At 30.9% G+C, this 23566-nt stretch overlaps 1 protein-coding gene and 1 long non-coding RNA gene across 7 annotated transcripts in view; both read left to right on the top strand.

Moving 5' to 3' along the window:
* The window catches only part of CalpC (calpain C), a 99056-nt gene that overhangs the window by 42079 nt on the left and 33411 nt on the right, over nt 1-23566 (top strand). For all 6 annotated transcript variants that reach the window (XM_074119643.1, XM_074119648.1, XM_074119642.1 and 3 more), the window contains one exon: nt 19217-19286. In XM_074119643.1, the coding sequence (XP_073975744.1) occupies nt 19217-19286 (70 nt within the window). The remainder of the gene's footprint in view (nt 1-19216; nt 19287-23566) is intronic.
* LOC141448514 (uncharacterized) lies at nt 2-7630 on the top strand. The gene is made up of 3 exons (XR_012455090.1): nt 2-2922; nt 3131-3298; nt 7210-7630. It is a non-coding gene; the product is annotated as an uncharacterized lncRNA (long non-coding RNA).

The following is a 23566-nucleotide window of genomic DNA, read 5'->3' as shown; positions in this document are numbered from 1 at the left end:
TGAACGTTGTTTTTATTACAAAAATAAAATATAATGAAATAGATAAGTAGTACTAATACATTAGTGCTCTTTTAAACATTGAGAGTGTTTAGCATTTCTTAAATAAACTGTCTTTTGCTAAATTTGTAACGTATGTATTTCACATAACAGCTTTTTAAGCAATAATGTTCCTGTTACTGCAAGAAAAAAAAAAAGCGAAAATTCTATATGAACTGTCATAATATCACGGATTAAGACATTTTCCCTTTGATGAGTTGTATATTTAAATCTAAAATAACAAAAGCTGAATGGAACGATCTGAAAATTTTTCTACTGCAAGTTCGGATAGTATTAATATTAATTAAGACCTTTCTGAACAATAATCTGGTAGCAATAGAGCAGAAACTGTCCCGTTAATATCGGAATCCATGAAATGACGAGAAGGGAAAAGAAACTATACAGAACTAAATTGCAAGAAATTAATAAAAGTAATATTTTTAGTGTGGTTTGTCCTTTTAATCTATGGTTTATCTTTAAAAAAATAAAATAAACAAACTAGATTTGGCCCATTTATCTAATGCGTGTGCTAGTTATTTAAGCTATACAAAGAGGCCATTAATCTATGTTCCAACGAAATAACATAGAATATAATTAGTTATATCTAAAAAAAAAAAAAAAATGACTTGGTGAGCTAAAAGTTGATTCTGAGAAGTTTGAAGTTTGTAACTGGTTACAGAAATATGTCCCCCTACTTATCGAATATTCCAGCAACAGGTACCTTCAGGTGGAAGAGAATTGGGGCCCGTTATATACTTCCAACTGGCCTCGCTTGTCTTGTGCCTAACTTTGGGATCACGTTCTGCCCAAACTGTATGTACTTCCCTCTCTGATCCATTCTCTCTCTCGCTCTATCGAATGCGTGTCCTAGTATTCTATGTATATACACGTCACTCCGTCTTTTTTTTTTTTTTTAAAAAAAAAAAAAATGACAACTCAATTGGGGGACACATTTTTCAATTGGGTTTAATCAAATGAAAATAGTTCAAATAAAATCGTAGGCAGTTAGTTATTTAACTTCAAAATAACTAGAGTGAGCCCTTGCACAACTTTCCCTTTATCCTTTCCCTTGATAATGATAATATTAGTGACTTTGAAGTGGGTTTTTTAGTGTAATAAAAGTAGATTTGATGGAACTGCGAGGTACATTCTTAATTCACACTAGTATTACAATGGTAGCAGGAGGGAAACCTACCTAACCCATTACTTAAGCTTTCTTAAAATTAGCAATTCCTACTAAAGACCCTAATGATATTGCCCTAATAATTAAGATTAATATACTGAAAATTCGTCTTTAAAAGCTGTCTTCTTAATCAACAAGAGTGGATCTCAGCGAATTCAAAAAGAGACAAAAAGTAGCTGTAAAAAAAGATCTTCTAAACTCTGAGGTATTCTTTCTTACAGTGCCTCAATTTTCGAAGTAAAAGAGAATTGAATTCCAGATCACATATTCTCAACTATTCCTCTGAGTAACGGATCTAACGACCTAAAAAAACAAAAATAGAAGGCTTTCATAATTAAACAAGGATTTAAATCCGTTACTTTGAAACAAACCTTACACAAGTTTATGAATAGTCTTTAAGATGTATTTGGACAAATCAGTCGTAGTCTTTATGCAGCAAGCTCTTCAAGCGTCTTCATTACAATTTCATGAAGTTTCCTGTGGTCCTTTTTATCAGTCTTATCCAATCTTATCTCTTCATTTCAACTTCTCACCTCAGACACACCTTAGTAAACCTTATCTTCCCTTAGTCTTCTCTATCATAAATTCCTTTATTCTGGAATAGAGCTTTCCAAAGAATATTAAGTCTTAAATCCATTAATGCAATCTGATTTTACTTTAATACTTGATTCAGATTGACAATTACTTTATTCAGATTATTATTACCTTGACTACATATTTTATCATCCTACGCTATATTAAATTATTGCTACATTTTCAAGGTCTGAAACTGTGCGAGGCATTTTATGATATAATAAGTGTATGTGTATATGGTTACAGTTCTGACTTTTTAAATTAATGTCTTTAAATTTGATTATAAAAAAGGCAAAATTTATCAAAGTGCAAAGTTAATGTTCAAATTTCTGAAATATTCTTTTGAAAACGATTATACTCATTTGGTTAGCTAAAGAATATGGTCAGAACAAATATAAATTTTACTTCTAATTCAATTAATAATTATAGAAATTAAGCTTTTTAATCAATCAGTTTTTTAGGCAGGCATTAGGTTAGATCGTACCAAGACTTGACAAATACATTTCTTGATCCTAGCCAACCTCAATTTTTTTCTTTTTTTTTAAACTAAGGATTTATTTTTATTAATGATGATACATTAAGTTAGACATATTTAAACAGAAATCATCTTCTAGAAAACTTTTGAATCATTTATTTTGGTAGCTCTTCATTTATTAAGTTGATACCATCTTCACGGACTGTTTCCGTGGAGAGTACAGATACTCTCACCTTGCCACTTTCTACTCCCGTCAAATTATAACTTCTTTAAAAAAAAAAAATAATAATGATAAATAATTATACTTAATAATTATGCTATAAAATCCAAAGTGACCTAAAAACTTAGCTACTGGATGCCACCTTTGGGTGATCAGTTGAAAAGCTGGAGGCTAAGTATAGTATGTGCTGGTACTGGTATAGCTGAGTATCTGGGAAGTGCTATCCTGTTTTTAGACTTGAAGTCCACTGTATGAACATTAAAAGTATCAGTTATAATAAGTTTTGAACTAGTTATTTTGGTGAATTAATCGCCATGAACAACTTTTTTCTTTCGGAAAACGAATTTTTAGAGAGTTTACAAGAAGTTATGACCTACATCTTATTAGTAAAGAATAAAATTTTTGTACCGTAATATCTGTGAAATACTGTCTAAGGTATTGTAGATCTTAAATTTATAACACTACAGAAGTACCTTTTATTAATTAATAAAAAAAATTATAATTGACCTCGTTCTAATAATTATTATAAGAAAGGTTCACAATTGAGAAAAAAAGGCCCGGTAAATCAAGAAAACAAGTTTTTAAAAGCTAACTTCAGGCAATTGATTTCTTGTAAACTCTAATTTTTTTCTTCCATTTGTAGGTTAAAACGGAATTATTTACTGAAGAGGACCTTTTTAAAGACAGTCTAGACAGCTCTAAAAAAATTTCTAAAAAGCGTATTTAGAAATAGTAATAATAAGTATTATAACCTATGAAACAGAGTCTACTTCATCCATAAACTCAGTTCTGCAACAAATCTTAATGAATGGTAAATAATTTTATACAAATTTGAATGATCAATAATTCTTAAATTGTAATGAAGTTAATTTTGGTTAAACATCAATATTATAGTATTGATTTCTGCCTAACACTGGAATCATACTTAATGAGAAAATATTAAATAATCTTGAAGAGTGTTAGTTAAAAAGAACGCACTACTATGGCTTACACAGTCAATGTATAGATGTAAATATTATGTTACGAGATGTTAAAAATTAATTGTAGTAAAGAAGAAGTAATTATACCTAGCATCCATTTAAGTATGTTAAAAAAATGTTTTGGCCGTCTAACCTTTGCTTAATCGACTTGGGGAGTGGGCTCTGTTATGAAACTGAAATACTTCTGAGATCGTCCAGATATAGGCCAAATTTTCAAACCGTATGTTTCCGTACTTTCTACTTTGGATCTTTAATTTGAATACATAACTGAGACTGGTTTTTTAAAATTTTTTTTTATAATCTGAAAGATATTTCACCAAACAGCTATGTAACATGGACTTAAATAATTTTTTTTAAGCTATTTTAATATTTACACAAACTAATTTTGACTCCTTAATGATCATTGGTTTACTATCCTGTTTTAAAAGGAAGTCACAACTTATATGCCTTGACTTCATGTTAAGTAAATTGAATTAAATATTCAAAATAATAACATTGCTTTTGACTAATGAATAATTTTATTTCGCACTACTTCCTTGAAAAAGGCAAAGTTTCAAGCCAATATTATGTGTGTGGTCAGTTTGGTTAGTGATCAATCTCTAACAGTGCGCTCTATTTCATATCCAACCTTTCTACATAATTTTATTCTGGAGTATGATTTTGTTTTTTGTATTGCTGACTATTATTTTGTGGTTTAGATAGGTTTTATCTTGTATTTTTCTTTTTGGTTCCTTTGAATATTAAGGTTTGATTTCAATGGCCAAGAAAAAAAAAGAAGTTATAATCTTTTTCCTTTTTAATTAACTCAGGTAATTCAAGATATCGGAATGGTTACTAAGTCACAACGGGATAGCGGTTCTTTTTTGACACAACCTATTTGTCAGAGAAGATTAATTAGGATAATGTGCCCTTCAGCACCAGTCATAAGCGTGTGAACAGACTAATGTTATGACCATTTGGTTTATGAGTTAGTAAACGTTCGGAGATGCTTCTTGGTGCAGGAAAGATGCTTGATACTTTTATCTCAACAAAGTACTCAAGGCTTATTATTCACTCCTCATCGTCCATGTTTCTGTTGGATCTTTTATCACCTCAGCATTATTTTCTCTCAAAACTTTATATTTGATTCCGACAAATATTTTGCTTCTTTATTTGTTTATTTTTTATCTCGGATTGCAATTTAAATTATTATGTTCACCGACTGCATTCAATCATGCTGATTCAATTGTACCATCTCCCCTTTATATAAGATGTTAAGAATGGTCATTAGTTCACCTAATTAAAACTGTCCGATAGGACAGTTGTATAAGGGTTGATCGTCAAAAAACTGCACGAAAAAGCGTAATTTACACTTGCAAATTCAATTTTCTCTTTCACTTAAAGAATGTTGACTTTCCCTTAGTCTTAGTCTTCAAATTTTCCATGTCTAGTTTTCACTATAAGTAAAACTTTTGAGTTCTCCAAGTCCGTGGTTTTTAAAAATGTGTGCATATGTAAACAAATTTTGTCAAAATCGAAAAGTCAGGAAGTAATATTTTGTATTGTAATATTATTTAAAAAAAAAAAATCATTTTAGGGCTGTCGGGTGTTAGCGTTCCTCTAACGTGTTATTCGACAGAATTTATTATATTACTACCTTTGATATTAGAGTTAATTAAAAAATGTTGGGATTCTCTTTACGTGAAAGTTGAGCTAGGAGCAGTTAAGGGATGACACGCTGCACGCCTCAAAAAGCCTTTTATTAAATAGTGAAGTCAGCTAACATTTAATTAAAATTCAAAATTTGATCTTGGAGCTAGAGTAGGTCTCGATATCTCTTTTCGTCATGCCAGATTTCTTTAGTGAGGAATTAAAATGAGAATGAAACGTAATTATACATATGTTTATTAATTTCGTTACATTAAATTCACGGTCAAACTTCAAGGACAAAAATATTCCTACTCGTTCTAAAATGCAGGAGAAATGAATCATCTTATTGTCGAACACGTCGCTGTCTGCGTTTGCCTTTAATATGCATTGTGCCTCCCGTAAGAACTGCTGAACAAACAGTATGCCCGATCATTTTCCCAATGCCCAAATTTCTAGATCTAGCAATCACCCTGCATTGTTTCACTTTTCTGTCATTTTAACAGAATGATTTGTTTACTGATGAATGTTTTCATCAAGCACCTTACCATTTTGGAATAATGAAGTATGTACTATTCCAATGAAACTATAAATCTATAATTATAACTCAATGAACGTCGTTCAATAAAATGTGTTTTAAATAGACAAAAAGAAAATTAAAATATTGGCCCAAGTGCCCATTCTGGTTAATGACAGACATATAAATTTGGATAAATAAATATGGCACTAAATATGGATCCCTCCAGGTAGGCTAGTGCTAGAAGTATTTGTTAAACACTTTATAAGTATACTTCACTATTTGTTCTGTTGTTAACCTTGGTTGAATCCATAGATTGCATATAAGTTTATTATTGTTGGACTTGCACGAAGATTGTTGTTACCCCACGCTGCAGTTGGATGGTGGGCGCGCTGGTAATTTGGTGCCAACGACCCACTTGGAGCTTGCTGCGAGTAGAACTTGCAGTTCCATAATATATCGCTTGTCTGGTTTAGGATTTTAGTAAACCCAAAAGCAGTTTATGTGAAAGGATATAGTCTAGAAGTGGACAAACAAAAAGATTTTTTTTTTGAAATCTATTCTTGGCGAAGAATTTGTGTCTAAATTTAGAAAAATAGGTATTTGTAACTTCTGTTTAGGAAACATGGCGTCCTAAATTTACTCGAAAAATGAATCAAAAAGATATGCAATTATCCTAAGTATCTTAGCTAATACGAATATCCGACCATAAAATTTGAAAAGAATCAGTTCCGTACTGATTTAAAATAAAATTCTTATACCAAATTAAAATTCGAATATAGAATAATGTTCGTGTTTCTTTATTTATTAAGTTTTATTTCAATTTGCGTAACTCTAAATTATTGTTTTTGTTTTTATAGCTTCAGTTATGATTCAGACTTTGCTTATTAATAGTATGCATGACGTCAAGAGATGTTTGCTTATAAAGGTGTCACTCTTAGTCAGTATCTATCCATAATAGTTCTCTTCAACTTGAAGATAAAAAAAAAATAACCTTCATTTGTCAGGCATCTTGCTTTATACATATGTCTATACATCTGTAGAGTACGTCAGAATTATCGTGGAAACAGTCAAAATTTTCCTTACCAAAACTTCTAATTACAGATTAAACAACCTCTGTTGATAAATTAAAATTGTAAAGCGGACTGAATTATGAAAAACATGCTTGTTTTGACGAATAAACTCAATAACACACTTCGCAAATTTCTTTATTGGCTTTTATTCAGTTTCATTTTGATGCTAATCGTAGGTCATAGATGCTAATCACCTCCACTTGCGTTTGTTTCGTGGTAACGTTCTATGGAGTTAATTTTTGTGGTTCATAATTCATAAATGGCATTAATAAAAAATAACTAATTATTTAATAACTGTTCCACTGAATTTTATAATAATTATTCTTATGTATGCTTACAATTATTTTATTCAGCTACAATAATTTCTGGAGATAATCTTTAACTTTTAACTTGATAAAACTAAAATCGGTGCAACTAAGAAACTAATGTCTTAAAGTAGACATTATATTGTGATAGCTTAAGTTGAATCCTTTTTAATGGAAATAATTTGGTTCATTTTATCATTGAGTGCTTTTTTTCTTTACAGAAACAATAAATCAAATGAAGCAGTTATTATCAGGGAAAAGAAAAACATTCCATCAATTAAATACAGAAAATACTTGTTCAGAAGTTAGTAGATAAAGTTCTCTTGGCCAGTCTGCCTGGAGAATAGCCAGTAAAACAAAAAAAATGTTCCAGGCACTTCCCTGGTATGGAAATAACTTGGAATGTAGATAGTTAGAGCTATTAACGCTGCCATTTCAAAGAAACGTCGCAGTATAGATGAAATCATCTTAGAATGTTTAGTAAACTTTTTCTATTTACAGAAGAACTTTTATTTTTTTTAAAGAGCAATTTGATCTTTAATTTGCTTTTAAAAAAGGTTACAAATAAGTTTTAATAATTATACCTACATGTTGTTTATTTAAAGTACCTATTTTGTGAAGTATATATTAAAAAAATTTGGATCTCTGTGTACAATTCATTTCACAGAACATTACTATCAAAATTTGCCGAGAGGAAATACGACTTTAAGGAACGTTTTCATAACTTTTCACAATGTGCGGCTGAAAATGTTTACAACGATTTGCTGTAAGCGTGCCAATGTATTCTTATCATTTTCAATTGAAATCACTCGGTGGGAGCCGTAAACTCTCTAACTGTAATTTATTAATTGCATATTTATTCATCATCCAATGATAAATCTTCTTAAGTACTTATTTATTTACTATAGCCCAAATACAAAGAATATATACAAGAATTATAATAATTAAGGTTTTTAAATGAAATTTTAAAATGGTACGTGTAAAAGAAACATTTATCAAATTAGATATTTTGGAACTATTTATTTTATTTCTTGTAGATTTAGTTTTTCTTATTTTTATGATTTTCCGGGCTAATAATGCAGTTCTATTTTGTGCATTACATTAAGAAAAATAAACTTCCGGTTACAATTTTTATTTCAAAGAAAACATAATTCATCCTTTTATGATCGTAGATGAGTTTTACAATTTTAATTGGAGAAGGTGCTATCATACCATTTAGAATTATTTATTCTGTACCCTTCACATTTCCCAAAACATCGTTTTTGAAGTTATTGGGCACGTTTCTCTGATTAAGAACAAAGTTGACATTGTCCCGCTGCATGGAATTCGAAATGTGAATTGCACTGAGCAAGCCACATTTTATAAAAGTTGAACGCTGTAAAAATGTCCAACATGCATATCTGTTTTAGTTAAGAGTTGAGTGCAGAAATTATTCACTTATTTTCCGAGTTATTTGCTGCAGATCTTCGTATGAGAATCAGTCATAATTACGATTCTTGATTACCTATTATTGTGTAAAAAAGGTTCCCAGATTAAGGATGTGAGTCATTACATTGTGTTGCTGACTCAATTTCCCCTTGAGCCGAATAAAACAGAACATGTTTTTTAAAAAAACTACTAAAGCATTCCAGTACTGTTAGCTTCATCCTTAACCACATATTATTTCAAATTCAAGGCAGTATCTAAACGTCAGAATTAAATGAATTTATAAGCACCACATCCGTGTGACTTTTACGCTCAAAAAAAAAAAAAAAAAAAATAACCTGTTAAATTTTATATGCACTGTTTGTATATTTTCTGATATAATAATTTGGAATGAAAACCAAACTCATGGACTTTTTTGTTTTAATTTACGCTCATCAACTGCCATAGACTTCTATTTGTAGTTACCATCATAATTTGCATATTCAACTGGATAAGAGAATTTTATTCCACTAATATTTATTCTTCTGGTTACACGTACAGAATATATAATTTTGTTTGCAATCTACGTGGATTTCTGTTATAAAAGTTTGCTTTGCTCGCCACTCGCTCATCTTTAAATTAACATTCTTCCATTCGTAATAAACATACTCTGAATAAATACTTGCACAGAACATACTGTTTTATTTTTTTATTGATTTTTCGAACTAAAGTCCGCATTCTGTATCAGTGAAAATACATAAAGTTACTGTGTAAGCTAAAATAATTGCATTACATAGAAATAATCATCAACTTCTAATAATTTTAACATAAAAAGTAATTTCAACTTCTTAGTAAATAATAATATGTCGATAAAATACAATCGAAGAATGACAGCGGGCAAAGAAGAATTTTTGGTGCTTTGTAGATGTGGTTGAGATTGAGATATTTTTTTTTTTCTAATACGGAAGAATTAAACGAGGTTATTCTTAATTTTGAAAATAAGAATCAGTTAAACTTAGTTTTCACTAGTTTAGTTTAAAAAAAATTAATAACATAAAGATCTAAATTGAAAAAATATCTACTTATCTAGTAATGCGAGCTTTGCGCCCAGTAACGATTAGGACGAAGGTGGATATCTAATAAATTTTACTGCATTATATTCCTTTTATTAACCAATAAAAATTAAATCCAAGACCTAGAACGGTAATCGAAGCACCATAATACACCTTAGCTCAGCAGACCTCGCCTATAAAACGCTCGGCTACCGTGGCGCTCGACCTTCTGGAGCCTTGTGGTTAAATCCAGATTAAATGGATATCTTCGGTGTCCAAAATAGACACATTAGGCGAATTTTCAAACGGAATATTCTCTCGCAGAAATCTATTTTGAACTAGTAATAGTATCAAGAATCCTTAGGTTATTGTTTGAGCCACAATAGATCCATAGGGGACGCGGTGGCGTATGCCTTGAGGCCGCCCTAATTTAATCTAGGTTATTGTTTGATACTCTTTATATTTTTTCAAATTTGACTTCAAAAATTATCAGTGTGAAAAGTGGTATCTTAACCAAGGCGCAGTGATTCGAAGCAGGCATATTTCTTGTTCAATTTGTTTTTTAAATGAAGGGTTTGATATTTTACTCATTAATTTTACTAATTATAGTACAAAAAATATAAACTAATTGCACACAAATCCGTAATCATAAATTACCTAGGAAGTTGTATCAGTGACATATAGCATAAAAGATAGAAAGCGAGATTCAGGCTTACTCTAAGAATAACATGAAGTATAAATAAAATGCCTTAAGTACGGCTAAAAATTTAACACAAAAAAAAGAGCAGAAAGTTGTTATTGTTTTATTTATTAGATTTGTAGAAACTTAAATGTGTCTGCAAAGACTGCATTTCTAGAGTTTACCGTTAAGAGGTCATTTTACCATTTCTATTTGTTTAAATAAACATAAATTGAAATATTTTAGATATTCTTTTTTGAAGAAGTGTAAAACTATAAAAGAATTAACATAACCTTATTTATAAGCAATATTTTTTTTATGAATTCCGTTAAAGGGCAATTGAACTTAGTAATAGTTTTATCTTCTATTCTATGCAGGTAGTAAACAACATCTATTGGAATTGCAAATGAAGATAATCCTGACCTTTTTTTTTATTTGTAAATTTTACCGGGTCCGCTACTCTAATTAGTATTCTGAACGTGCAAAAGGCAACTACTCTTCCAGGTCATATTTAGTTCTAACCTCCTAACTTGGTCAGTTTAAAGAAATATCATGCTCTAGTAAATGTTTTTTAAAGAAAAAATAATGAACGTATTTTCGACTTAACAAGACAGAAGTTTTGTTACATACTTTATTTTGTTGCAGTTGCCACTTTAGCCTTAAGAACTACTTTCGGTAGTACGTACATGTACATATGTTAACCTCTTAATAGTAAACTCTGAAATGAATTCTCTCTTATTTTGCTTGTGAGTGTTCTATTAAGGAAAGCCTTTAAATTTCATATTAAAAGTAATCTAGATAGTATTCCAGTTATTAATATACATAGATCATTAAACTTAAAACCTAGCTACCATTTCTTTTCTACATTCACATATCTACTTTTGCAAATTGAAGTTCTGTAACTCCCCGGAATATAGATATCATATAAGTGGTGCAAGGCGCCACGGTAGCCGAGCGGTTATAGGCGAGACCTGCAAAGCTAATATGCATTGTGGTACTGGGTTCGATTCCCGGTCTTTAGGCCTTGGTTTTTATTTAATGGTTAATAAGAGAAATTTACAGTAAAGTATGTTTGCTAGTCGCCTCCGTCCACGACACCTAATTGGTAGTTGGACGTTAAGCCCACCTGAAAAAATAGGCGATTACTTTTTTTTTTTTTACTTTTATAAGTGGTGCATATTTTTATTTTATGTTTTAGTAAAAACTTAGCGCTGAAAGTTTTAAGTCCCACGCAAATAGTGCTTGTTTTGCTTTAGACGAGGAAATCATATGGACATCTGCACATGTAACTACCACGCCCATGCCTGTGTTAAGTCAGCTGTGTAGATTGTGAAGTTGTCACCACAAGACATTCCTTAACGTTAATTGGCAATTTAATTGCTTACATTTTCTATTTCTGATCTTCCTACTAGATTTTAAAAACAATTCTTCAGATGATAATAATTAATTAAAACATTTGCTGCTAAAATTAGTCAACGAACTATCAAGTTCTTCGACGTTGAGTCAAAGCTAATGTTGATCTGATACCTATTGGCAGCCAAAATAAGTCCTTCGCCTAGGTCTGTAGGCTTCCAGGACTTAGCAGGCGACAATGAACCGAACCTTCAAGATTGGACAGGTTCGAAAGAAATACTTAATGGACCTTAGAAGGGCAGCAAAACATGGATGTACAATAATTTGCAGAAATGATCAAGGATCAAGGTCTGGGAGGACAGCGCTGGTTAGGGTTAACTCAGGACCTAGGCCCGAAGATCGGCAGAAACTCAAGGAACAGCAAACCAAGGAAACGAGAAAGGATATTTAGAAGAAAGTATGAAAAACTAATTATGCAGAAACTTCTAATTAATTGAGAAATAAGAACAATTCATTTATTTTAGAAGTACTTCATCATTTATTTCGAGTTTAGACTAATGAAACTTTATTGAAAAAATAATTATAACTTCTGTAAACCCATCTACACTGATTACTTTTGAACAGATTTTATAAAGTTCAAATTGAATTCTATGTTGAGATCAAAAAACATAATTTAAAAAGTGCTTCATCACTTACCAAAATTAGATTTTAATTTCTTATATTGTATTATTCTTTTCAGTCAATCTTTGATTAATTATACTATATTCCATGTATTAATCAATTATCAGTCCAATAGTTGGTCTTAAATAATCGAAAAGTAATATCTATAAGAATTGAAAAACTCCAACTTCTACATCTATGTGCTTTATTGTTTGCAAAAAAGTCAATTAAGTTTTGAAGAGATTAGACTAAATGGATACCATAAGTTTAATAATGTCTAATTCTTACTAGCAACTGCTAATTAATATCGCATTATATTGCCTGAGTTCGTCCACCTTTCTATGTAGGTATAATAGGCTATAATTAATCACTTCCATAGAATTCCCGAGCATTCAATAACCAATGTTCTTGTACGACATACAACAAGGGTAATATTCAGGCACAAGAAGTGACTAAACTTGACTCATTATACACCTCAATATTGCGCTTTGTTGCTATCGAATTTCTAAGAAATCTAATATACTTGAAGTAATTTATTTTATCACCAGATGTAAGCATCTCCAGTAGGCTCCCCTTATATACATCTTCTACTATATTTAGTATCTTATACTTAAATTATGATTTTTTTTATTACTTTCATTAATGAAGTTTAGAAAGAAAAGTTTTTCGTACCTTATGAGAAACTAGTTCTTAGCGCTGCGCTTTGCCAACCAAGTTGCGGTACTGTTACGGGCAAGTCTTTGGTCCTTCTTCTAGCCTAAGGTCTTAAGCAGCCTCAGAATTCCATTCTATTCAATAAGCAGTTTAGCATGGTACTCAGACCATTCAACGAGTGTTTAGTCTTTGTTTTAAATTCCAGAAATCATTTTTCTTTGATTGAAGATTAGTTTGGCTTTCAAGCCTCTTAATAGATTTCAAACTTCTGACATGGCTCTTCTTCCTCGCTGTAATTTCTCTGTGACTGCCACCAAAGTAATCTAAAGCTTCTCCATCAAGCAACATACAGTCTTCTTTAATCACAGCAACATTCCTCATCACGCCTTTTCCATCTTTCATACTCACTGTTCACTGCAAATCCTCTTGAAACAGATGTTTGACTAATTTTCTGATCTACATATACAGGGTGAACCAGTAAGTATTGTCAATAGGCCTACTGCGTGTAGTACATCTAAAGTGGAGTTCAATGACGTATTGGCCAACTTCATATTTTCCTCTGTTCTTGAGTGACGTCACTTTTAAGTTTTTTTCTAAAATCATTACTTTTTTCCAATAAAAATGTTATTACTCAGAAAGTTTTAGTCCGAATTCAATTCTGATAACACGTTTAGAAAGGCAGATAAATTTCCTAAAAATTGACACCATTTGGAAGCATAAATTATTCTCCAAACAGCCTCAATCTTCCTCCGGAAACTGGAAAAATAAAATTAATCGAAATTTTTAAGAAAACTCATTAAGCCCTTACGTGAACATTATCAGACCTAGGTGCTGACACTTTTTATAAAAGTTTCCTTGTTTAATGGGCTTTCAAACGGTATATCATTTTCCAGAATTCCTTCGTATGAGAAATTACACGCAGTAGGCCTATTGACAATACTTACTGGTTCACCCTGTATATTCCATAGCCTTATTGAACGATATTTTCTGCGGCAGTAAATTTTCAAAATAATTCAAAATTCCATCTTTAAAACAACAGTAAAGTAAGTGATTTCTTAATCGAAAGGAAGAAAGCAATTGGTTGATCACCCAGTTGAAAGTCTATTTAGATTTCCTTAGATTGTTAACCCGTAAATAGAATCAATTTCTACACCGTAAATTAGTCAGCATTGAAGCTTAAAGCAATTGAAGCTATTTACGTCATATTAAACCGTTTCTCAGTTAAATTAAACTTTCAGTAATTATTACATCATTGCATTTAATCAATTAAGTTTTTTTATTCACATCAGCTTGTGCAACTATAAAAAAAAAACCTTCTTTTTAAAGACAACCAAATTCCTAGGATTTTCGCCAACATAATCAAAATATTGAATCATTACCTTGGAATCTGAAATATTGAAGGCTGGGATTCAGGAAATCAATTCCGCGTTCTCAAGAATGCCATTTTTAAGACGAATTTTTCAATAACCATTTTTTTCTGATTTTTCATTTCATCTTTGGAAATTTTTAAATAATTACCTATTAACAATAGCTTTGTATTAATTAGTTATGCAGTTTTCTTTAATTACTTGTTATTAATTTTCTTTATTTTATAGCGAAGGTTTCCAACATTTATTGTCTTTTTTTTGTGGGAAAAAGTTCCTTATCTATGTTCACTTTTTCTTACTACCGTCAAAAGAATTGAAGAAGTGGTAAACAATAATTCCCATCTGAGAGAGAGAGAATCGATTGTAAATCAAAACAAAGGGTGCTGCCCAACCCTTTGTTTTGCCAAGAGATCAATTTTCTTGGCAAAAGTTTCTGATGACATAAATCCCGACATGAGATTTAATGAAAACACTGTTTCAAGAAAATCATTAGTTACATTTTCAAAAAATAGATTTTAAAAAACTAAACAAAATGTTTTACGAAAGCCATTCTATTAATGTAAATGATTTCTCTAAAAATTGTCGAATAAATATATAATTAATATAAAAATATATATAAAAATAAATATAAATATATAATTAATATATATTAATAATCAACGTTAACGAGTCGCTTGATAGTTCAATGCTGGATAGTATCTAATCCGAGAAATAAAGAACGATTCTGATTGTGTCCCTCTGAGATGGTAACATCCTTTATTTGTTTTATCACACAGCGAGTGGATTCGAACCCGTGATCGTCGCTTGTGAATTAAGAACGCTTACTTAGCTAAATTCCTCCCCTCAATATACCTTTTGTTTGTCGTTTTGTTATTTTCATTTAATTTCATTCACATTATGGGGCTGATTGTTACATGCACAACATAAAACAGCATAATTGTGTGTTTTTTGTTCTTTAAAATAATAATAATAATAATTCTATTGAACACAAATAATTTTGCCTCGTTCAGTAAAGAAAAAATAGGCTAGTATATGTTTTGCCCGTACGAACGTTGCTCATGCGGACAAGAAAGGCCAGTATTGTGGGAATGTTCGTCCAACTGTAAAACATATTATAATTGTGTGTGAACTTGGCATAAATACGAATAGTAGTGGGTTTCAACACTTCTTTTCTCAAATGGGACATAATAATAGGAAGTCCACAAACACTCAGTATTAAGGGATAAGGTTTAAAAGGAGAACGACGGCATAAGATTAATTTATATTCGTAGAAGAGAAAGAAAGCCACATCATTCATTAGTATTTTAGAAGCGGCACAGGATATTGGGCATACCAATAACAAAAGAAGTTCTTAATATGTTAAGAAGAAGTTGTCATCTTAATATGTTGCCTTTTTTAAATTCAACCGCCCTAATCCGTTTAGTAAAATAACTATTGAAATAAACTAATAACTAATAAAATAAAAAAATAAGTAAACCGTTTATTAAAAATTACTAAAAAAAGGCGCGTCAACATCTATGGTCATTGGCGCCCCGGAGACTACTCAGTACAATATCCGTTACCGGATAGGGAGCTGCAGAAGTCTCCTAGGAAGAGAAAATCAAAGGGCAGTACAACTGGAATTGAACCCGGGCCCTCCGCATGCAAGTCCATTGTGCAACCAACTGAGCTAATCTCTTCCCTACTTTGAGCGAATGAATTTAACGACTATATCGCGATGATTTGAGATTTTTATTAAATATAAATAAATATTATGCAAATAAATGAATCTAAGAGTACATAATTTTTAAGCTACTTGTAAAACAATAGAACAAAAAATATTTAAAAATAATTAATGCAAAAAGGATGTATGTTAGGAACAAAACAATTTTAGTAACAAAATATATCAAAACATTGAGTTAATATTTTTATATATTCGTTTTATTTTTTTGCGCGCGTAAAAAGTAATATGATAAAGTATTAGAACTTTGAAGTCAAATAACACATTCGTACCCTCAGTTAAACATATAAAATAAATGATTTATTTATTTAAAAAGTAGGTATGAAACTCTTTGCAAGTCTAACTCTTTTTTTCTGGTATCCACATGGGATTAGATTGCTTTTTAGATCTGTAGTTTATCGAACAGCAGTGGTACCAAGTGGCTGAAAAAACAGTCAAAGATTCTAGAAGATCTAGATGCGTTTAAAATTTCTCATCTTAACACCCTGAGTAGTTTGACCTTTGTTGACTTAATGAAAATATGTATACCTTATTATTAGCGCAGTAAACCTAATTATCACTTTTTCGGCTAATATCCAGGGAGAAAATGAGGTATACGTGAGTGAAGTGTGACCAAAATATTTATAAAACGAAAACATAACGTTACATTTGGGTTCCACCGCAGGAACTGCCTGTGACGTAACGATCAAAATCGCTCGATCGGAATGGTGACTTTAATGATGAATTTTTCGTAAAGTAGGTGTGACACCTAGATCTTTCCAGCATAATTCATTTTAGAACAGTTTAGGGGAGTACAATCTGCAATCAGCGATGGCTCCACGCGGGCTCTTTGTTACTACACTGGCCCTCTTAAATTATTTAATTTATTAGTTAATACGTGGTTATCATAATAGATTCTCACGCGGAGATCGCGGGTTCCAACCGTTAGCTTTTTTTTTCCTAGGAGCTCCTTACTGATTTTGCTCACAGGAGTTCACTGATTGCATTGAAAAAGCTCCGAGCGTCAGTGACATTAGTTGTCACGCCTTAAAAACCTAAAAATATCAAATCCAAATAAATAAGATGTAGAGGATGTTGTATTATCTATTGAATAGACATGAGTACCTGTATATAGAGAATACTAGCTATTCAAATTTCTCTCTTGTTCGGCTAATATAGTTTCAACAAAAAGAATTATTTAATGTAAACATATACATTATGTAAATTAGGTTAAGTCTGAAACTTTCCTAAATCATTCATGATGACGTGGACCTTCATGAGAACTGACACTCATTTGTTAAACGGGGTAAATGTGCCACCATTCCAGACATTCTTTTATAACTCATTAGTTCCACGTATATTTCCATGCTTCTGTTCTGGATTATTCTAATCAAAGAATAACAGAAGTATTAAAAAGCGGAATATTTCCAGTAATTTAGTTAATCTCTTCAATATACGAGTATGTATTTGTTATTAATATTTAAGAATATCTGTTCAAAGTTTAAACCAGAAACTCTGAATTTGAAAAAAAAGCTTTCTGTGTCTCAAGATAAAAATTTGAAAGATTTAAATTGATATTTCCCTATCCTGATTATACGAAAGCAAATAGTGATAAATTTCACATAATAGCAGTTTTTTACAAATTCATGTACGTCCTATTTCCAATTATGATCGAGTAACTTTTAATTCAATACAAAATTTCAATGAAATAATAATTCACTAGCTGATGTATTTTTTATAAGATTAACTGGTCATATGAAAGGCAATTACTTTTATGTGATTCTCTTTTCAGGTAAAACTCGAACTGTTCTTTCTAATTCATAATTCTTCTTGTTTTTAATCCGATACGCTTGTACGGACTGCTAAAGCGGTGTCAAGATCATTTTCCTAGTATCTCTATCCCTGAGCCATCTCTCTGTTTTTCTTATCCAATCCCAACCTTTCTCTCAGAAACTCCTCGAAAACCAGTTCCCAAGTAATTGTCGACCTTCCTCTCATCCAGGTTTCTGTTACTCTGATTGTACATGTCTTCTTTGCTGGTTTTCTGTCCTGTACTCTTAGCACTGCAATTGAATATTTAAAAAACAAACTTATAACTTTAAAAAAATAAAAATTTAAAGGAAACTGTGAGAGTAATCGTAAGAGATAATTATAAGAGAGTTCTAACTCACCAGTTTTTTTAAAATGACTTTTAAGGCAACAACACAGTTCTAATCTTTACTTAAACTTCGGTTACAGTGCAACCTATTAGACATTAGAAGCAGCGCTAAATTCCAGATTTATGAAAATTTTCTAAACATTTTAGTTAAAATTCCTAAATTCAATCTTGAAATTAAAGTATTGGACCTGGGAAGACAAGATATATTTGTATATATTTTTTCTAAATAATTTAGGTATGATAACTAAATCATTTACTTATTTACTTATTTTGTATTATTACACTGAACAAATATAATTCTTTAATAGAAAACAGCCTTTAATTAAAAAAGAAAATATAGAGGTTTGACGGCAATATTCATGTAATTCTGCATTGCTCTGCGCTCTAGTGGCACATTGAGTAATTTACAATAGAAATTTCTTTTTAGAATGTTTGTCCAACTTTTTTGCCTAATTCTGATATTTTCCTAATTGAAATCGTTGCTTACAAAGAAATTAAATATTGCAGAAGGGTGATAAATTGTAATCACAATGTTTATGTGCCTTTTTTTCGGGACATTCAGGGAAACCTAGAGTATTTACTATGTTTCAATCAGTCCTAGGATATCTCTTAAATGGTTAAGTTCTAAAAGTTTTTATATCTCACTTACTAATTTATTAATGATAATTTGGATCAAATTAGTGTAATTTGGAAATAATAATTGGAAATCTCATAATTTAAAAGTTATATGTAGATTCCGGGTCAACTAAATGATCTAGAAATTTTAAAAACTTATAAAAAAAATGAGTAATTCATTTTGACAATCCATAATCGAATACAGTATTTAGGTTTATAATTTGAGTAATTATTTATTACAATTATGCTGATTTTAGATTTTGAGTGTTGCCGGTAGTACACGTTTTAGATCTTTTAAGCGCAAAAAAAGAGTTTATTAGAATTGCATGTGGGTGAATGTGGGTACCAACAGGGGAGTTAAAGGGTGTGATTTTCCTTTAAAAAAATGTTTAATCGCGTTGCAACCATTTAATAGTATTTGAAGTTTAAAGAAAACCTTGAAAATAGTAGATTGACTCGAACCCAACTCCACTGCCAATTCGTCAGCTCTACTATAGAGCTAATCCCAATAAAAGAAATTTTCAATACCTAATCTTTGTGACAAAGAAATGGATTCTATGATTTTCTAAACGTTTGCCATGTTACAGGAATTGACTTCGAGACCAGTATTTGTCCAAGACTCACCAGCCCAGTTCGACATTAGTCCAGGAAAAATGGGTAAGTTGAATACTGTCAAGAATATGTATAAGATATATTTTCCATAAGAAATATATTACTTCAAATATTTACTTATAAGAAATTACTTAGAAATATTTACTTATAAAATGTAAGTAGAACATTCTGTGGAATAAGCTTACGCCTGAAGAAATGTGGATTCTGGCTTCCAAGCCATCTGGCATTCATTCCTCCAAGCATTGTTTAATCTGTGAAGGAGCCCACTAAAAGAGCGTCACTGTTTTAAATTGACACTTCCTGCTTCAATAGCAGTTCACGCCTTAGCGAGCCAGAACCGACTACTAATCTGCTAGACCCTCATCAAACGAATTATTACTTACGATGGTGTTTTGTTTTGACAATCGGTACAATAAAAAACAAAGGATTTGACCAAAGTATATATTCGAACCTCCAACAGAAACATGGTAGTGGGCTTTTTGTAAAACTGCAGTTATCCGAACTTTACCCTAACAGCTATACCGGGAACTGTATGACCAAAATAAAATAAATCCGTATTTGGATTATCGAAAAATCCTTTGGCGAGACTACACAACGCTACACAAAATGTCAAAGGATCTTTTATTGGAAGCTTTGACTTTCGGGTTTTCGCTGACCAAGTTTAATATACCAAAAAACCACTCAAGGAATCGTCTTTCTTAGAGTTCCTTTATGTTTCTCTATGTTTGGAAATGCTGAATAGGTAAAAAAATTGAATGGTTTACTCTCAGGTAAACTCTTTTTAAGAAATGATATCCTATATTTTGAAAGTAAGCCTAATAAGTGAGCAAAAAAAAAACATTTTTGATTTAAGAGGTGAAAAACGCAAAAATATTTTAGTGACTCTACTAATATTTAGAAAAGCCGAGTTGAAAAAAGTTATTCATCTAATTTTTAATCTTTTCTTTTTCTCATTACTCATAGATTTTAACATTTATTTTTCAAGTGAAACTAAACTGCGACGCCATTAACCTGACTTTGCACACCCACAAATATAAATTTCCAGTTTATTCTTCTTTATTTTGAAAAATAATAAAAACTCATTAATAACAAGTTTGAAGTTGTAATAAGTGTTCACTGTTCGGCTTTCATCTGATCTTAGTGATTATACTTGTAAGTTTATTATCCTTTTTAAATTATCTTTGATTGTAAAGGTAATTAACTTGAAAGATAACTAAACTTCGTTATTTTCTTATTATTTATATTTTATAATAGCTTTATTGACTTTAGCTGTCATGGAAGTAGCTTGTAATTATTGTTTAAAGCGTAATTACTATTTCTAGGCTCACGTAGTGACCCCTGTTAAAAAATTGAACTAACTACATGGTCATGATGAAAATTCATTCGATTGTTGAGTGAATCTCTAAATTCTAGTTATCATGTTAAATGAAAAGATATTTTAATAAGAACATGTCCATTGCGGAAAAAAAGATTTGCTTCTCATAATCATTTTCATTTTACCAACTTTATTATGTGTTTTGCAATTATTTTTCTCCTTGTCTGCTTTTCTCTCTTAAAAAATGCTTAATCTTCATATTATTTCTTGATTTAGAAGCCACATTTAAGTGTAATATCCAAGTACCAAGTTTTTTTTTGTTTTTTTTTTTAAATTGGATTACGAGAATTTGAATTTACCGATTGAGTTTTTGAGATTATCAACTATCCGAAACTCTCTTAATTTCTTTAAGAGCTTCTGCAAACATTTAAGAGTATTAAACTTAATTTCAGGCCGTCTCTGACTTTAGGCTATACTTTAAACTTATTCTGCTTTAAAGCATTCCAAGATTAGTTAGGAATTGAATAAGCTTGGCCTGTTAGTTAGTTAGATAAAGATACGTGAACCATCATATCTTTCTCAGAACTAAGTGGGCTGCCTTGTTTAAATTTAGGCCTTAAGTTAATACGACTAAATTATTTAAATTTCATATTTTGAGTGACGGTTCCAAAAATATGAAGAAATATTGTTTTTCCTTTTTAATGAAAATAGTCAAGTGTACGAAACTGGTGTAATTAACTGAATACATTTATTTTTATTGTAATAATTGCTGCGGTGTGTTGTGTTATATTCTGCCATCAAATCAGTATTTTTTCCGGTAACTATTTAATATCACACGCTATATTTTTGTTTTATAACATTCAAGCTGTTGTTAATAATTTTCTCACGTACAACGTGTAAACAAAAAAAGAGAAAAATATCAGACAAAACATTACCAACGGTTTATACTTCCTGACAAGGTCATGAGGTGCATACATTGTGATATTACACGGTCGATAGTCTTTTAAGAATTTTTTTAGATTTCCTTTCTCTTTAATAATGCAGCCAAGGTAATTAAGTAATTCAATACTACAAAGCATATAATTTAGATTACTATTATTATTATTATTTGTCGCTAGATTAACTCTTTAGCTATGCTTTTGGTTTACAAATTGGTTTTTTAAGTGCCCTTAATGGATTTTAATTCTTTTCTTAAAAGTTTTTTGTTTTTTATTACCGTTGGATTATCATTATAGAACAACGAAATCATTTTTGTTTACCTCTTCTTTTTGGTGTCTAGGCACAAAGTAGAATTACGTCTCAACAGCAATAGTGCAGCTTGGTTACTTTGATAGAAAAGTCTTTGAAGATTTGAAGACTAAACTATCCCTAAAAGTACGTTTGAAAAAGAGCCATAAAAAAACTTAATAAGGGCAGGCCATGTTTTTTTTTTTTTTATTTATCAAACAATATTTAGGAACAGCTTTGGAGCCTAATAAAAAAATCTTAATTTGGTAATTAGATATTAAATCCTGTTCGAGGTTACATGAGTTTAATAAAAGCTACATCACTTGTTTAATTGCAACCATAAAACCCCCCTTTCTGCTTCTAGTACTCACTTCAAAGCTTTTACAGAACTCCATTAGCTCTTCCTCGGAACCCATTGATTGTTAAACCCGCTTAAAAAATTAACTTTAATTAATTACTTTTATATGACCTATTTGTATTTTATAAATTATAAAAATAGATTTCATGCTTTTCAGATAAGATTAACAGTCCATGATTTCCTCGTTGAACACTTCGGGATCTGCAATTCCGTTATCTTGATCATTCTCCCCAGAGAGTTAAAAAACAAATTATATACAGTGGTTTGCAGACCAGTAAAATGGGAAAGGAAACGGGTCGGCAAAAGAGATGGTTTCCTTTTGAACCTGATCTACTCCATGTTTTTAAGAAAAAGTCACTCAGCAGGACTCTAATAAATAAGATTCACAGAAGTAGCCTTCAGGAAACAATGGTAAATTTGTATACTAAATAAGTATCAAGAAAGCTACCCCGCAGAGTTGGAGTAGCATTTTTTCGGCTTACAACTAACCATGATTACTTGTCTAAGCACCTGTATCGAATTGAGATACTAGAGACATTCTTTGTGCTTGAGTCATAATGAGGAGATTTGGGGAAAGTGTCCGCATTCCTCCGGATTAGAAGCTTGGAGAACGTAAGAGAAGGACTATAATGACCATCTCGATTGTAAGAGAGCTAATTTATTTACTGTAGGGCCTCAGTTCGCAAGGCTTTGAGGTGTTTGGAGAAGAAAGCTATGTATAATGGTTAAATATCTTAATTAATTAGAATTAAACTGCTTCACTTCAAAAGTCAAAAGAGAATTATTCTTTTAAAAAACTACATTGAAAACGGTTTCATTTATTGCGAACCACTTATCGTTTCTGTGAGAAATATTTTCATTTGAAAAAGTATTAATTTCGTTTGTTTCCTTTATAAAAAAAAAAAAAAAATACAGACCATTGTTAGTAATCATTACAATCTTCTGCACTCTATTTATTATTGATTTTAGATCCTTGAGGAAGGATAGTAGTGAACTAAATTGGAACTAGTTTCCCGTCTATCAAAATGTAATACAGGATTTTGATAAGGAGAAGCGTCAAGTTGGATTAAAAAAAAAAAAAATCAAAGGAATTATAAATGTAGATTTTATTCGGTAAAAAAAAGTGCCATAATTCTTCAGATGCCCTCTAATGAGATAGGTGATGAGTCCGTTGAAGCCTTGGCTGCCTTAAATAGCATGGTTTTGATTTTGATTTTCTTCGAAATAATGAAGCTTAAGAAGTATTTCTACAGACTATTGATAAACCACTTGATGACGATTGAGGGTTAGAACGGTTCAAAGCCATCAAAAAAAAAAAAAAAAAAAAAAAAAAACCTCTTACATTTATTGATATGAACACCCATTACGTTTTTAATTCTCAAAATTGTTTCGTAAGTGATCAAATAAAATAATGTCATTTATGAA

Source organism: Rhodnius prolixus, unplaced genomic scaffold (assembly GCF_049639745.1).
Source record: "Rhodnius prolixus isolate KJV_2025 unplaced genomic scaffold, Rpr scaffold_2, whole genome shotgun sequence".
Lineage (NCBI taxonomy): Eukaryota > Metazoa > Arthropoda > Insecta > Hemiptera > Reduviidae > Rhodnius > Rhodnius prolixus.
The sequence above is the reverse complement of the archived record's forward strand: the minus strand, read 5'-3'. Positions and strand labels throughout refer to the sequence as shown.